The following is a 16,249-nucleotide window of genomic DNA, read 5'->3' on the forward strand; positions in this document are numbered from 1 at the left end:
CAGTAGGTCTGTCTGAGACATCATGGAGGGTAATAACAGTAGGTCTGTCTGAGACATCATGGAGGGTAATAACAGTAGGTCTCTCTGAGACATCATGGAGGGTAATAACAGTAGGTCTGTCTGAGACATCATGGAGGGTAATAACAGTAGGTCTGTCTGAGACATCATGGAGGGTAATAACAGTAGGTCTGTCTGAGACATCATGGAGGGTAATAACAGTAGGTCTGTCTGAGACATCATGGAGGGTAATAACAGTAGGTCTGTCCGAGACATCATGGAGGGTAATAACAGTAGGTCTGTCTGAGACATCATGGAGGGTAATAACAGTAGGTCTGTCCGAGACATCATGGAGGGTAATAACAGTAGGTCTGTCTGAGACATCATGGAGGGTAATAACAGTAGGTCTCTCTGAGACATCATGGAGGGTAATAACAGTAGGTCTGTCTGAGACATCATGGAGGGTAATAACAGTAGGTCTCTCTGAGACATCATGGAGGGTAATAACAGTAGGTCTGTCTGAGACATCATGGAGGGTAATAACAGAAGGTCTCTCTGAGACATCATGGAGGGTAATAACAGTAGGTCTGTCTGAGACATCATGGAGGGTAATAACAGTAGGTCTCTCTGAGACATCATGGAGGGTAATAACAGTAGGTCTGTCTGAGACATCATGGAGGGTAATAACAGTAGGTCTGTCTGAGACATCATGGAGGGTAACAACAGTAGGTCTGTCTGAGACATCATGGAGGGTAACAACAGTAGGTCTGTCCGAGACATCATGGAGGGTAACAACAGTAGGTCTGTCTGAGACATCATGGAGGGTAACAACAGTAGGTCTGTCCGAGACATCATGGAGGGTAATAACAGACAACAGAGACAAAGATCATGATAAAGATCAGAAGAAAGACCCCAGATCCCTGCTCCTCAATGTTCTCCTGCTGTTTGGGGACCACACTCCTCAATGTTCTCCTGCTGTTTGGGGACCACGCTCCTCAATGTTCTCCTGCTGTTTGGGGGACCATGCTCCTCAATGTTCTCCTGCTGTTTGGGGACCACACTCCTCAATGTTCTCCTGCTGTTTGGGGACCACGCTCCTCAATGTTCTCCTGCTGTTTGGGGACCACGCTCCTCAATGTTCTCCTGCTGTTTGGGTACCACGCTCCTAAAAGTTCTCCTGCTGTTTGGCGACCACGCTCCTCAATTTTCTCCTGCTGTTTGGGTACCACGCTCCTAAAAGTTCTCCTGCTGTTTGGCGACCACGCTCCTCAATTTTCTCCTGCTGTTTGGGTACCACGCTCCTAAAAGTTCTCCTGCTGTTTGGGGACCACGCTCCTCAATGTTCTCCTGCTGTTTGGGGACCACGCTCCTTAAAGTTCTCCTGCTGTTTGGGTACCACGCTCCTAAAAGTTCTCCTGCTGTTTGGGGACCACGCTCCTAAAAGTTCTCCTGCTGTTTGGGTACCACCCTCCTTAAAGTTCTCCTGCTGTTTGGGTACCACGCTCCTGAAAGTTCTCCTGCTGTTTGGGGACCACGCTCCTAAAAGTTCTCCTGCTGTTTGGGTACCACGCTCCTCAATGTTCTCCTGCTGTTTGGGGACCACGCTCCTAAATGTTCTCCTGCTGTTTGGGTACCACGCTCCTTAAAGTTCTCCTGCTGTTTGGGTACCACGCTCCTCAATGTTCTCCTGCTGTTTGGCGACCATGCTCCTAAAAGTTATCCTGCTGTTTGGGTACCACGCTCCTAAAAGTTCTCCTGCTGTTTGGGGACCACGCTCCTAAATGTTCTCCTGCTGTTTGGGGACCATGCTCCTAAAAGTTCTCCTGCTGTTTGGGTACCACGCTCCTAAATGTTCTCCTGCTGTTTGGGTACCACGCTCCTAAATGTTCTCCTGCTGTTTGGGGACCACGCTCCTAAATGTTCTCCTGCTGTTTGGGGACCATGCTCCTAAAAGTTCTCCTGCTGTTTGGGTACCACGCTCCTAAATGTTCTCCTGCTGTTTGGGGACCACGCTCCTCAATGTTCTCCTGCTGTTTGGGTACCACGCTCCTAAATGTTCTCCTGCTGTTTGGGTACCACGCTCCTCAATGTTCTCCTGCTGTTTGGGTACCACGCTCCTCAATGTTCTCCTGCTGTTTGGGTACCACGCTCCTCAATGTTCTCCTGCTGTTTGGGTACCACGATCCTCAATGTTCTCCTGCTGTTTGGGTACCACGCTCCTCAATGTTCTCCTGCTGTTTGGGTACCACGCTCCTCAATGTTCTCCTGCTGTTTGGGTACCACGCTCCTAAATGTTCTCCTGCTGTTTGGGGACCACGCTCCTCAATGTTCTCCTGCTATTTGGGGACCACGCTCCTAAATGTTCTCCTGCTGTTTGGGGACCACGCTCCTCAATGTTCTCCTGCTGTTTTGGTACCACGCTCCTCAATGTTCTCCTGCTGTTTGGGTACCACGCTCCTCAATGTTCTCCTGCTGTTTGGGTACCACGCTCCTCAATGTTCTCCTGCTGTTTGGGTACCACACTCCTAAAAGTTCTCCTGCTGTTTGGCGACCACGCTCCTAAATGTTCTCCTGCTGTTTGGGTACCACGCTCCTCAATGTTCTCCTGCTGTTTGGGGACCACGCTCCTAAATGTTCTCCTGCTGTTTGGGGACCACGCTCCTAAATGTTCTCCTGCTGTTTGGGGACCACGCTCCTCAATGTTCTCCTGCTGTTTGGATACCACGCTCCTTAAAGTTCTCCTGCTGTTTGGGTACCACGCTCCTAAATGTTCTCCTGCTGTTTGGGGACCACGCTCCTAAATGTTCTCCTGCTGTTTGGGTACCACGCTCCTCAATGTTCTCCTGCTGTTTGGCGACCACGCTCCTTAAAGTTCTCCTGCTGTTTGGGTACCACGCTCCTCAATGTTCTCCTGCTGTTTGGGTACCACGCTCCTCAATGTTCTCCTGCTGTTTGGGTACCACGCTCCTCAATGTTCTCCTGCTGTTTGGGTACCACGCTCCTCAATGTTCTCCTGCTGTTTGGGTACCACGCTCCTCAATGTTCTCCTGCTGTTTGGGGACCACGCTCCTAAATGTTCTCCTGCTGTTTGGGGACCACGCTCCTAAATGTTCTCCTGCTGTTTGGGGACCACGCTCCTAAAAGTTCTCCTGCTGTTTGGGTACCACGCTCCTAAAAGTTCTCCTGCTGTTTGGCGACCACGCTCCTAAATGTTCTCCTGCTGTTTGGGTACCACGCTCCTCAATGTTCTCCTGCTGTTTGGGTACCACGCTCCTCAATGTTCTCCTGCTGTTTGGGTACCCGCTCCTAAAAGTTCTCCTGCTGTTTGGCGACCACGCTCCTTAAAGTTCTCCTGCTGTTTGGCGACCACGCTCCTTAAAGTTCTCCTGCTGTTTGGGTACCACGCTCCTAAAAGTTCTCCTGCTGTTTGGGTACCACGCTCCTCAATGTTCTCCTGCTGTTTGGCGACCACGCTCCTCAATGTTCTCCTGCTGTTTGGGTACCACGCTCCTAAAAGTTCTCCTGCTGTTTGGCGACCACGCTCCTAAATGTTCTCCTGCTGTTTGGGTACCACGCTCCTCAATGTTCTCCTGCTGTTTGGGGACCACGCTCCTAAATGTTCTCCTGCTGTTTGGGGACCACGCTCCTAAAAGTTCTCCTGCTGTTTGGGTACCACGCTCCTAAAAGTTCTCCTGCTGTTTGGCGACCACGCTCCTCAATGTTCTCCTGCTGTTTGGGTACCACGCTCCTCAATGTTCTCCTGCTGTTTGGGTACCACGCTCCTCAATGTTCTCCTGCTGTTTGGGTACCACGCTCCTCAATGTTCTCCTGCTGTTTGGGTACCACGCTCCTCAATGTTCTCCTGCTGTTTGGGTACCACGCTCCTCAATGTTCTCCTGCTGTTTGGGTACCACACTCCTAAAAGTTCTCCTGCTGTTTGGCGACCACGCTCCTAAATGTTCTCCTGCTGTTTGGGTACCACGCTCCTCAATGTTCTCCTGCTGTTTGGGGACCACGCTCCTCAATGTTCTCCTGCTGTTTGGGGACCACGCTCCTAAATGTTCTCCTGCTGTTTGGGGACCACGCTCCTAAATGTTCTCCTGCTGTTTGGGTACCACGCTCCTCAATGTTCTCCTGCTGTTTGGATACCACGCTCCTTAAAGTTCTCCTGCTGTTTGGGTACCACGCTCCTAAATGTTCTCCTGCTGTTTGGGGACCACGCTCCTAAATGTTCTCCTGCTGTTTGGGTACCACGCTCCTCAATGTTCTCCTGCTGTTTGGCGACCACGCTCCTTAAAGTTCTCCTGCTGTTTGGGTACCACGCTCCTCAATGTTCTCCTGCTGTTTGGGTACCACGCTCCTCAATGTTCTCCTGCTGTTTGGGTACCACGCTCCTCAATGTTCTCCTGCTGTTTGGGTACCACGCTCCTCAATGTTCTCCTGCTGTTTGGGTACCACGCTCCTCAATGTTCTCCTGCTGTTTGGGGACCACGCTCCTAAATGTTCTCCTGCTGTTTGGGGACCACGCTCCTCAATGTTCTCCTGCTGTTTCGGGACCACGCTCCTAAAAGTTCTCCTGCTGTTTGGGTACCACGCTCCTAAAAGTTCTCCTGCTGTTTGGCGACCACGCTCCTAAATGTTCTCCTGCTGTTTGGGGACCACGCTCCTCAATGTTCTCCTGCTGTTTGGGTACCACGCTCCTAAAAGTTCTCCTGCTGTTTGGCGACCACGCTCCTAAAAGTTCTCCTGCTGTTTGGCGACCACGCTCCTTAAAGTTCTCCTGCTGTTTGGGTACCACGCTCCTAAAAGTTCTCCTGCTGTTTGGCGACCACGCTCCTAAATGTTCTCCTGCTGTTTGGGTACCACGCTCCTCAATGTTCTCCTGCTGTTTGGGGACCACGCTCCTCAATGTTCTCCTGCTGTTTGGGGACCACGCTCCTAAATGTTCTCCTGCTGTTTGGGGACCACGCTCCTAAATGTTCTCCTGCTGTTTGGGTACCACGCTCCTCAATGTTCTCCTGCTGTTTGGCGACCACGCTCCTCAATGTTCTCCTGCTGTTTGGGTACCACGCTCCTAAAAGTTCTCCTGCTGTTTGGGTACCACGCTCCTCAATGTTCTCCTGCTGTTTGGGTACCACGCTCCTAAAAGTTCTCCTGCTGTTTGGCGACCACGCTCCTAAATGTTCTCCTGCTGTTTGGGTACCACGCTCCTAAATGTTCTCCTGCTGTTTGGGTACCACGCTCCTAAATGTTCTCCTGCTGTTTGGGGACCACGCTCCTAAATGTTCTCCTGCTGTTTGGGTACCACACTCCTAAATGTTCTCCTGCTGTTTGGGGACCACGCTCCTAAAAGTTCTCCTGCTGTTTGGCGACCACGCTCCTAAATGTTCTCCTGCTGTTTGGGTACCACGCTCCTAAATGTTCTCCTGCTGTTTGGGGACCACGCTCCTAAATGTTCTCCTGCTGTTTGGGTACCACGCTCCTCAATGTTCTCCTGCTGTTTGGGGACCACGCTCCTAAATGTTCTCCTGCTGTTTGGGGACCACGCTCCTCAATGTTCTCCTGCTGTTTTGGTACCACGCTCCTCAATGTTCTCCTGCTGTTTGGGTACCACGCTCCTAAATGTTCTCCTGCTGTTTGGGGACCACGCTCCTCAATGTTCTCCTGCTGTTTGGGGACCACGCTCCTCAATGTTCTCCTGCTGTTTGGGTACCACACTCCTTAAAGTTCTCCTGCTGTTTGGGTACCACGCTCCTTAAAGTTCTCCTGCTGTTTGGGTACCACGCTCCTCAATGTTCTCCTGCTGTTTGGGTACCACGCTCCTCAATGTTCTCCTGCTGTTTGGGTACCACGCTCCTCAATGTTCTCCTGCTGTTTGGGTACCACGCTCCTCAATGTTCTCCTGCTGTTTGGGTACTACGCTCCTTAAAGTTCTCCTGCTGTTTGGGTACCACGCTCCTAAAAGTTCTCCTGCTGTTTGGCGACCACGCTCCTAAATGTTCTCCTGCTGTTTGGGTACCACGCTCCTAAATGTTCTCCTGCTGTTTGGGTACCACGCTCCTAAATGTTCTCCTGCTGTTTGGGGACCACGCTCCTAAATGTTCTCCTGCTGTTTGGGTACCACGCTCCTAAATGTTCTCCTGCTGTTTGGGGACCACGCTCCTAAAAGTTCTCCTGCTGTTTGGCGACCACGCTCCTAAATGTTCTCCTGCTGTTTGGGTACCACGCTCCTAAATGTTCTCCTGCTGTTTGGGGACCACGCTCCTAAATGTTCTCCTGCTGTTTGGGTACCACGCTCCTCAATGTTCTCCTGCTGTTTGGGGACCACGCTCCTAAATGTTCTCCTGCTGTTTGGGGACCACGCTCCTCAATGTTCTCCTGCTGTTTTGGTACCACGCTCCTCAATGTTCTCCTGCTGTTTGGGTACCACGCTCCTAAATGTTCTCCTGCTGTTTGGGGACCACGCTCCTCAATGTTCTCCTGCTGTTTGGGGACCACGCTCCTCAATGTTCTCCTGCTGTTTGGGTACCACACTCCTTAAAGTTCTCCTGCTGTTTGGGTACCACGCTCCTCAATATTCTCCTGCTGTTTGGGTACCACGCTCCTCAATGTTCTCCTGCTGTTTGGGTACCACGCTCCTCAATGTTCTCCTGCTGTTTGGGGACCCCGCTCCTCAATGTTCTCCTGCTGTTTGGGTACCACACTCCTTAAAGTTCTCCTGCTGTTTGGGTACCACGCTCCTCAATGTTCTCCTGCTGTTTGGCGACCACACTCCTAAAAGTTCTCCTGCTGTTTGGGGAAGGCGTCTGATGAATCTGTAGACGTCTCAGTTTGTAAAGTATCACCAGGTGAGAAGAGGATGGTTTATCACTACACATTCAATCTGAGTCTCTCTACCTCCCTCCCCAAGTCTCTGAATAGCCTGTTTCTCCCCTCAGACTCTACTGTGAAGCCGCCCACCAGACAGTCTCATGTCAACAACCCAGAAACCAGCGACCACATAATACAGTAGGGAGATTGGGGATAGTGGGGACACCATTTGGTGAAAATGATTAATGTAGGGAGTTTTGGAGGAAAACCAAGTAACTATTCCTATTACTGTTATAACTTAGCTGTTAAAAAAAGCATGATTTATTCCTGTTTTGTTCTGCAGTTCGGAGAATACTGAGCTGCAAGGTTTCCCCCTGGTGCCAAGAGGTCGAACAACACCCCACAGCTAGGGCCCTCTAGTAGGAAGAGGTACAGGGGAGGAAGACAAGATGAAAGGAACGAGCTCAACCAGGGTTCCAGTCAGGTGAGCCAACAACAGTGTCATTGTAGTAGAACAACATCTGGGCTCAAATCTATGAATTACAGTTAGAGGTCAATGAGCTTCAGCTTAAATATATCCTCTCCAAGGGATACTGCAAATTTCTAACAGTGACCTTTAACCAAAAGTACTTTCATTTTCTAACCTTACATGCTTTGTGTTTGTTTCTCCTGACAAACCCAGAAGCAGAACCAGGATCAAAATATCAAGTTCCTGATCAATGTGCCCATGTGGGTCCCACTACCTGACAACAGCCGACCACTGGACCAAATCGAGTCACAGTGTAACGGCCGTTGTTGGTAGAAGAAGGTGAGGACCAAGGTGCAGCGTGGTATGTGTCCATATTTATTCAAATGAACGTGGAAATAACAAAAATAACAAAGAGAAACGACCGAAAACAGTTCTGGCTGGTGCAGACACACAACAGACAACAATCACCCACGAAACACAATAGAAAACAGGCTCCCTAAATATGTTTCTCAATCAGGGACAAAGATTGACAGCTGCCTCTGATTGAGAACCATACCAGGCCAAACACAGAAATAGCTAATCATAGAAAAACGAACATAGACAACCCACCCAACTCACTCCCTGCCCATACTATAAAAAAAACATAACGAAAGAACTAAGGTCAGAACGTGACACACAGGTTCAAAGGTTACTGACGTTGTTGGAGGATACAGGCTTTAAGGAGGAAGATAAGGAGCTCCTGAAAGACGTGGCCATCATCATTGGCCTCAATGGCAAAGATGTTCCTGAGCTCACGAAGCTGCTGTTTCAACTGGTTGAATAAGAGGAAAAAACAACACTGAGGTTTAAAAATATTTCATTTACCTGGGGACCCAATGGTAACATTAAACATTAAAAAATATATTAAAAAGTACCACATACGGATATCAGAGAATATCTAAAAAATCATGCAGAAACTAAAAAGCTTGTTAGAGAGTTGAGAGGATACTGACGATCTGATCTATTTCAGTTTTATTGACGCTGATACTGTAAGCTTTAACCAAGTGTACAGCTCTTATTTAGAGATAGTCAGAAAGCACTCTAATACTCACAGTGATGTCAACAGACTATGAGTTTCCGGAGGGGGATTTCAAGAGGCCAAGCCAGGTTGACAATGGCATTCAAAATGAGACAGCAAAATGCTTCAGTCTAGGCACATACTATCCAGAGCCCAACTTCTGTGTTTTACTTCTAGATGGGGAGGAAACACTAACAGAGAGTTTTCTTGGAAAAGGCAAAACAATGGAGTCACCAACATGGATCAGAAGCATTAAGCAACGTGTACAATTCCACAGCAGTCTTCCCCATATTTACCTCTGTTCCAGCAAGGTGTAAAGTAAATACGGATGGCCTGACAACTGCCCAATCACATTATGATCCTAGAGTTTGGGCAACAACTATATACATACATTATGAGATAAAGAGTCAACTAACAGGCCAAGGACATTCTGGTAAATTAAGAAAACTCTTGATGGAACTGTTGACTTGTCCAGAAGTTGAATTAGAGAACAACTGTACAAAACCTCCTGTGGAAAATGATGAGGCATTTAAGAGCATGTGTAGTAATGCAGCTTGTTGGGTCAGACAATTCAGAAAGGAAGTGAGAGAGGCTTAGAACAAAAAGGATGAGAGCAGGCAGGCAAAACAATCAGAGATGTAACACATATGTACTATTGGAAGCTCTAAAGCCTAGACTTATTATGTTGATATAAAAATCTCTAGCCTTACTTTTGTTACGACTTTTATTTTACTGTAATGTTGAGGCACCGTTATTGTTTACACCCTGGGGACTTTTATTTTGAAAGTGATAGTATTCCCAGAGGCACCTTTGAGAGAGTGTGGAGAAAAAGACACAGAGTGGATGTTGATGACTGCTTGGCTGTATGTCTTGGACCAGAGAAATTCAACTACACCTAACAGTTTTCCATCCTCCTTGTTGGAGGTAGTGTTTAATACCTACAAGTAGAAATAAGTTATACAAATCTATCCAATCCACAAGTCCTCTGTTGGAGGTAGTGTTTAATACCTACAAGTAGAAATAAGAGTTATACAAATCTATCCAATCCACAAGTCCTCTGTTGGAGGTAGTGTTTAATACCTAGAAGCAGAAATAAGAGTTATACAAATCTATCCAATCCACAAGTCCTCTGTTGGAGGTAGTGTTTAATACCTAGAAGCAGAAATAAGAGTTATACAAATCTATCCAATCCACAAGTCCTCTGTTGGAGGTAGTGTTTAATACCTACAAGTAGAAATAAGAGTTATACAAATCTATCCAATCCACAAGTCCTCTGTTGGAGGTAGTGTTTAATACCTACAAGTAGAAATAAGTTATACAAATCTATCCAATCCACAAGTCCTCTGTTGGAGGTAGTGTTTAATACCTACAAGTAGAAATAAGAGTTATACAAATCTATCCAATCCACAAGTCCTCTGTTGGAGGTAGTGTTTAATACCTACAAGTAGAAATAAGAGTTATACAAATCTATCCAATCCACAAGTCCTCTGTTGGAGGTAGTGTTTAATACCTACAAGCAGAAATAAGAGTTATACAAATCTATCCAATCCACAAGTCCTCTGTTGGAGGTAGTGTTTAATACCTACAAGTAGAAATAAGAGTTATACAAATCTATCCAATCCACAAGTCCTCTGTTGGAGGTAGTGTTTAATACCTACAAGCAGAAATAAGAGTTATACAAATCTATCCAATCCACAAGTCCTCTGTTGGAGGTAGTGTTTAATACCTACAAGTAGAAATAAGAGTTATACAAATCTATCCAATCCACAAGTCCTCTGTTGGAGGTAGTGTTTAATACCTACAAGCAGAAATAAGAGTTATACAAATCTATCCAATCCAGAATGAGAATGTCATGTCCATAAAAAAAACATAAACTCAAATGTTGCTAAATGACCTTATGACTGGATGAATCTCTAGTCATACACAACTATGGGTGCAACCATTTGTGCCAGAATTCTCACCAGACATCAGCTTTTATGGTGTAGAGGTGAGGAGTGACACACAGTATGAACCAATTAGGATTGAGGAGTATAATAAGTTAGCCAGGACACTAGGGTTACATCACTTACTGTTACAGTAAGTACCATGGGATCTTTAATGACCACAGTCAGGACATCCGTTTAACGTCCCATCTGAAAGGCTGCACCTTACGCAGGGCAATGTCCCTGTCACTGCCCCTGGGCATTGGGAACTCCTTAGACCAGAGGGAAGAGTGCCCCCTACTGGTCCTCCAACACACCACTTCCAGATGGTAAATCCAATGTAGTAGAAACAATTAATTGATAATCCCCATCTCTATCAGACATGTGTGACCTCAATGCAGTCTCACTGTTAAACACACATCAGAGTTAGAATTTTACTCAGATACTGAAAAAGGATGCAGTGAACCTGCAGGAAGACATGGTACCAAGAGAAGACTTGACTATTCAAGTACATTTTTGAAATATTTTCTTTTATTTTTTTGTCTGAAATTACAGCAATATATTCATAAATACCTAATTACTACATTCAACAAATAATATATTACATTACAATTAATTCAAACAAGTACATTTTAAAAATCAGAGTTTCACAGCATCTAGAGTCTAGACATCCTCCATAGAGTCAGGGGCCTATTGCGTGTGCGTGCGTAGTAGAGTAAGGAGGCTCTGGGGAAGGGCCTAACGTCCTCCCACTAACTCATTGGCTGCTTAACTCAGTGGTAGCGCTTGCTGTTTGATTGACAAGTGGTGCTCCTATCGTAGCTCTGCTCTGGTCTGTAAACATGGTTCCGCCTCCCTAACTGGGTGTTTCTCTGAGAGCTCACCAGGAGTGGAACAAAGAGGGATGTAGGGACCAGACCTGCAGCCACCCTCCCCTCCCTGTCATCTCACATCCACAGCATCAGCCTGGAGTTCAAACAGAACCCCTTTAGGACTACATACTCAAAGCCTTGTCAACACTGACTGACAGCACTACAATACCCACGCTGCATTGCGATCTATGCTGCCGGAGGTCCTCCTGCAAGGCTAAAAGGCCAGACACTCCCACAGAAGGAAGGTAGGGGAATAGACAGACTGGGGAACAGCTATGGCCAGCAGCGAGGTGGACACTGATGCAGGCTTGAAAACAGACACTATAGATGCACAGTGCAGTGCAGGGCAATGATTCATATACTTGGCAAAAGAGAACCTTTAATAGACTTTGGATTTGAGGGCCCTCAAGTGAAAAACAATTGTCCATTAACCAATTGTTGGCAAGAGCTTTGACATTATGATAAGTGGGATAAATGTAGTAATATAATATGTTTAGAAGTGGGTTGGCCATTTCAATTCAGGGAGTTATTTTAATTAATCTATTTGGAGGTTTAAATGTCTCATGATATTTTTTGTTTTAGGGAGGGTTACTTTTTGGCACTATTTCCTTTTATGGCAAACACAAAGGAGAATAATCTTGACGTGGTATTGTCTGCATTGTTCCCTCCTCTCTGTGGGTTTAGTGATATGAATGTCTCATCATAATGGGTGTTGTGCCCCTTGTGCTTAATGATAAGGTCCAGAGAGATGGGTCTAGTTATCAGTTAACAGTTAACAAGCGCCCATCCCTGGACTGGAGCTGAAGGGGGAAAAAGGAGAGAGAGAAATAAAGGATGACATTGTAACTGTAGCTGTCACTCACTCTTTCCCGTGGGTAACTACTCACACAGGGGGTGTGGTAAAACACGCTGTTCTTGACAGGAGGGGTTCTGTGTGGGCCTGGTGTTCTGATGGAGTACATGGATCTGGGAGGCCTGTGGGGCCTGGAGTTAGGTCTTACCCCCATCTCAGTGAGCCTTACGGGGCCTGGAGGCCAGGGGAGGGAGGGCTGTGGCTGGAGCTCAGGCTGCTGCTACGGCAGCACACATGGCTGGGTCAAAGGGGAAGAGGAGAAGAGGAGCATGTTCTCTCCTTTTCTCCTTCCATCTACACCTCTGAACAGGGCAGTCCTGACCAGCAGCAGAACAAACACTAAAAGCAAAGCTTTCTGTTTCACCCAAAAAAGCATGAACATATAAAAAAATGGCAGGCTTATTTTCTTCTTCTTAAAAGAACAATGATTAAAGTAATAAAAACATACAAAATTATTTTTAGTCTTAATATTATTTACAATACAAGGCTGAAGCACCTTTTAAATTCTTATTCTCATCTCGAAATAAAACATTTCCTTTATTCATTCCAAAATGTGCATTTTGTAAGTTCTTCCCTAATTTGAACAGTTCTTTGTCGTAACACAGTACCACCAGGTAGTTCTTCAGGTCTTTCTCTTTAAGTGCATTTCAAGTTTGAAAGCTGGCCTGACCTGCCACCAGGAGAGATGCTGGGAGGTTCAGTCCTGTCCAGTTGGCCAGAGGTAGGGGCATTGGATTGGTAGTAGATGGCGCTCTGTCACGTGACCACACCCATTCCAGGGCTGAGCTGCTCTCCGATTACAGGATTGTCTGTGTGGTCGTGGCAGTGAGGGGAGCCCAGGATGGGGCTGGGACTGCAATGTAAGAGAGTAACTGGTGCTTGCTGAAGAGAATGGTGTGAGTGTGTTCCTCTGTATGTTTGTGTGTGTGTGTTGACCATGCCGCCCTAGAGCTTTGCCCCGTGTGTGACGTGCCTGTTGCTCCCTCTGACCCCAGGGTTATCACAGACCACTGGCTGGTGGCACCGTCCCTGGCAGGCTGGCAGCAGCCCCATCCATCTATCAATGAATCCATGAATTCATCCCTCTCTCCTGTGGAGCTGTCACCTGGGGGGGTAACCCTTGTAGTGCCCTCCCCTGGCCCAGTGGAGCTGTCACCTGGGGGGGTAACCCTTGTAGTGCCCTCCCCTGGCCCAGTGGGGCTGCGGCAGCGTCAGACACTTCCTGAAGTGCTCCAACTCGGCCTGTAACTTCTCCCTCTCCACCGCCAGCTTCTGTCTCTGAGACATCAACTCCTTTAAACAGAGAAGAAGGGAGAGAGAGAGAGAGTGGGGGGGAGTAGAGTCAATAAAACCATATTAACAAAAATGTAACACCATGAAGAGAAAGTAACAAAACACAGCACAAGGATACAGACTCACCCACACATTTGCTTAGAATTATGTGGCATTATTTAATATTATTTTACAGTATGAAGAATACAATTGAACATAGCTGATTAAAATAGACAGTATATTTCCTCCAAACGATTTGCAGGAAGCTCAGTGATGATAGATGTAGCAGACAGGGTCTTACCCCCATGCTGTGGGAGAGCTGCTCTGCTGTCAGGCTCAGGTTGTAGTGCTGGTTCTCCAGTCTCCGACACTGGCTCTGCAGCACCTGGCGCTCCACACCTTGCTCTGAAGGAGGGAGGGAGGACCGAAGGCAGGGGAAGAAAAGGGGGGGGGGGGTAGAGAAGGAGAGGATGGAGGCAGAGGAGGAGAGGGAGAGAGGAAGGAGAAGATAATAACAATGAGCCTGAGGGGATGTGACCTGGGGTCTCATTAGCATCCACGCTAACACTGCCTGCCTGCCTGTCTCCCCATGTACCAATAACCAGAGAGCAGGACACAGCTAGAGCTACAGCAGACCATACTGCCACAGACAAGCAGCATACAGCACACAACTCACTACACAAGACTCATTACAGATAGTGTGTGTATGTATGTTTGACTGTTTACATCCTATTTGTTGGACCAACAGAGAGTAGTAGAAAAAGATAAATACCACCCTCTAGTGTTGGGAATACGCTACAACTACTCATAACCAAAGAGTCATAAATGTCCATTGGGCTCTAGATTTCAACCATATATGAACGATTCCAAAATCAAGGACATTAGTCATTAAAGGTCCAATGCAGCCAATTAAGTACCTTATTGTGATTGCTTTCAATTAAAATGGTCAACAACAAAAAGCCTCTTAGGAAATAGCAATTTCTCAAGCAAAAATTTTACTGGGAGTGTCTGTGAGTCTGAGTGGGGAGGGGAAAACTGAAAACCAGCTGTTATTGGCAGAGAGGTTTGGAACTCTCTTTCTTATTGGTCTATTAACTAATTCACTGACAAAACTTCACCCCACTAAAACAGACCCAAATAAATAATAGTTACAATAATAATAATATTATATATACTTTTTAAATGTACAGGCTGAAATGATGTTTTGACTGCACTGGGCCTTTAAATAAACAGACAAGTGACTGACTGCTTACCTTCAATGTATTCCTGATAGGCTTCAAAGATCGCTTCAATCCCCTGCCACCTGGGTACTGGGGCCTCCTCTTCCTCCACTTCCTCCTCTTCTTCTGAGTCCTCTGGTGCAGACTGCTCCTCCCTCGCTCCTGGGGGCTCTCGGTGGGGTTGCGGGGGGCAGTGCTGACCATTGGGCTGGGGGAGCGGGTGCGCGTGTGAGTGAGGGTGTTGGATGGAGTGTGGGTGCGGGTGTTGGATGGAGTGTGGGTGCGGGTGTTGGATGGAGTGTGTGTGAGGGTGTGTGTGTGGCGGGGGCGGCCGACTGGGGGCGCTCTGCAGCTCTGGAATGTTGTAGTGCACTGAGGAGTCCTGGAGGTGAGAGGGCGCTGAGATCACTGTGGCTCCACCTAGAGAGAGAGGGCGAGAAAAGGATATTTACATTTATTTAACCATTATTTAACTTGGCAAGTCAGTTAAGAACAAATTCTTATTTACAATGACGGCCTACCCCGGCCAAACCCAGACAACGCTGGGCCAATTGTGCGCCGCCCGATAGGACTCCCAATCACAGCCATATGTGATACAGCATGGATTCAAACCAGGGACTGTAGTGATGCCTCTTGCACTGAGATACAGTGTCTTAGACCGCTGTGCTGCTCGGGAGCCCAAGATATTACATTAATACTTGGGTTGTTCCACAAATACAGAACATTTTGCACCCCGTTGATATTTAAAGGAGAAGTTGTGCACCAATACTGAATTGTATAATTCATTGACTCAGTAGCGGTACCCCCTGTATATAGCCTCCATATTGACTCAGTAGCGGTACCTCCTGTATATAGCCTCCACATTGACTCAGTAGCGGTACATCCTGTATATAGCCTCCACATTGACTCAGTAGCGGTACCTCCTGTATATAGCCTCCACATTGACTCAGTAGCGGTACCTCCTGTATGTAGCCTCCACATTGACTCAGTAGCGGTACCTCCTGTATATAGCCTCCACATTGACTCAGTAGCGGTACCTCCTGTATATAGCCCCCACATTGACTCAGTAGCGGTACCTCCTGTATATAGCCTCCACATTGACTCAGTAGCGGTACCTCCTGTATATAGCCTCCACATCCAGTAGCGGTACCTCCTGTATATAGCCTCCACATTGACTCAGTAGCGGTACCTCCTGTATATAGCCTCCACATTGACTCAGTAGCGGTACCTCCTGTATATAGCCTCCACATTGACTCAGTAGCGGTACCTCCTGTATATAGCCTCCACATTGACTCAGTAGCGGTACCTCCTGTATATAGCCTCCACATTGACTCAGTAGCGGTACCTCCTGTATGTAGCCTCCACATTGACTCAGTAGCGGTACCTCCTGTATATAGCCTCCACATTGACTCAGTAGCGGTACCTCCTGTATATAGCCTCCACATTGACTCAGTAGCGGTACCTCCTGTATATAGCCTCCACATTGACTCAGTAGCGGTACCTCCTGTATATAGCCTCCACATTGACTCAGTAGCGGTACCTCCTGTATATAGCCTCCACATTGACTCAGTAGCCTCCACATTGACTCAGTAGCCTCCTGTATATAGCCTCCACATTGACTCAGTAGCGGTACCTCCTGTATATAGCCTCCACATTGACTCAGTAGCGGTACCTCCTGTATATAGCCTCCACATTGACTCAGTAGCGGTACCTCCTGTATATAGCCTCCACATTGACTCAGTAGCGGTACCTCCTGTATGTAGCCTCCACATTGACT

General features: G+C 47.2%; 2 protein-coding genes and 1 long non-coding RNA gene across 18 annotated transcripts in view; 1 reads left to right on the forward strand and 2 right to left on the reverse strand.

Annotated features, from left to right (window-relative positions):
- The first annotated feature begins 9,260 nt into the window (after nucleotides 1-9,260).
- Nucleotides 9,261-10,168, forward strand: LOC127909328 (uncharacterized). The gene is made up of 3 exons (XR_008070795.1): nucleotides 9,261-9,399; nucleotides 9,544-9,685; nucleotides 9,758-10,168. It is a non-coding gene; the product is annotated as an uncharacterized LOC127909328 (long non-coding RNA).
- A 596-nt stretch (nucleotides 10,169-10,764) lies between these two features.
- Nucleotides 10,765-16,249, reverse strand: part of LOC118383124 (genetic suppressor element 1-like) — a 553,956-nt gene continuing 548,471 nt past the window's right edge. The window contains exons 15-17 of the mRNA XM_052482567.1: nucleotides 14,506-14,892; nucleotides 13,554-13,657; nucleotides 10,765-13,273 (exon numbers count right to left, since the gene is read on the reverse strand). Of these exons, the coding sequence (XP_052338527.1) occupies nucleotides 13,133-13,273; nucleotides 13,554-13,657; nucleotides 14,506-14,892 (632 nt within the window). The 3' untranslated portion in view covers nucleotides 10,765-13,132. The remainder of the gene's footprint in view (nucleotides 13,274-13,553; nucleotides 13,658-14,505; nucleotides 14,893-16,249) is intronic.
- The window catches only part of LOC127912553 (uncharacterized), a 1,468-nt gene continuing 102 nt past the window's right edge, over nucleotides 14,884-16,249 (reverse strand). Inside the window, exons 1-5 of one of the 16 annotated variants that reach the window (XM_052482604.1) lie at nucleotides 16,106-16,249; nucleotides 15,857-16,012; nucleotides 15,623-15,739; nucleotides 15,549-15,587; nucleotides 14,884-15,509 (exon numbers count right to left, since the gene is read on the reverse strand). The exon at nucleotides 16,106-16,249 is cut by the window's right edge and continues 83 nt beyond it. In XM_052482604.1, the coding sequence (XP_052338564.1) occupies nucleotides 15,079-15,509; nucleotides 15,549-15,587; nucleotides 15,623-15,739; nucleotides 15,857-16,012; nucleotides 16,106-16,249 (887 nt within the window). In that variant the 3' untranslated portion in view covers nucleotides 14,884-15,078. Of the gene's footprint in view, nucleotides 15,510-15,548; nucleotides 15,588-15,622; nucleotides 16,013-16,105 lie in introns of all 16 variants that reach the window. The other 15 variants (XM_052482599.1, XM_052482574.1, XM_052482575.1 and 12 more) reach the window with 15 other exon arrangements.

Source organism: Oncorhynchus keta, chromosome 2 (genome assembly GCF_023373465.1).
Source record: "Oncorhynchus keta strain PuntledgeMale-10-30-2019 chromosome 2, Oket_V2, whole genome shotgun sequence".
Classification (NCBI taxonomy): domain Eukaryota; kingdom Metazoa; phylum Chordata; class Actinopteri; order Salmoniformes; family Salmonidae; genus Oncorhynchus; species Oncorhynchus keta.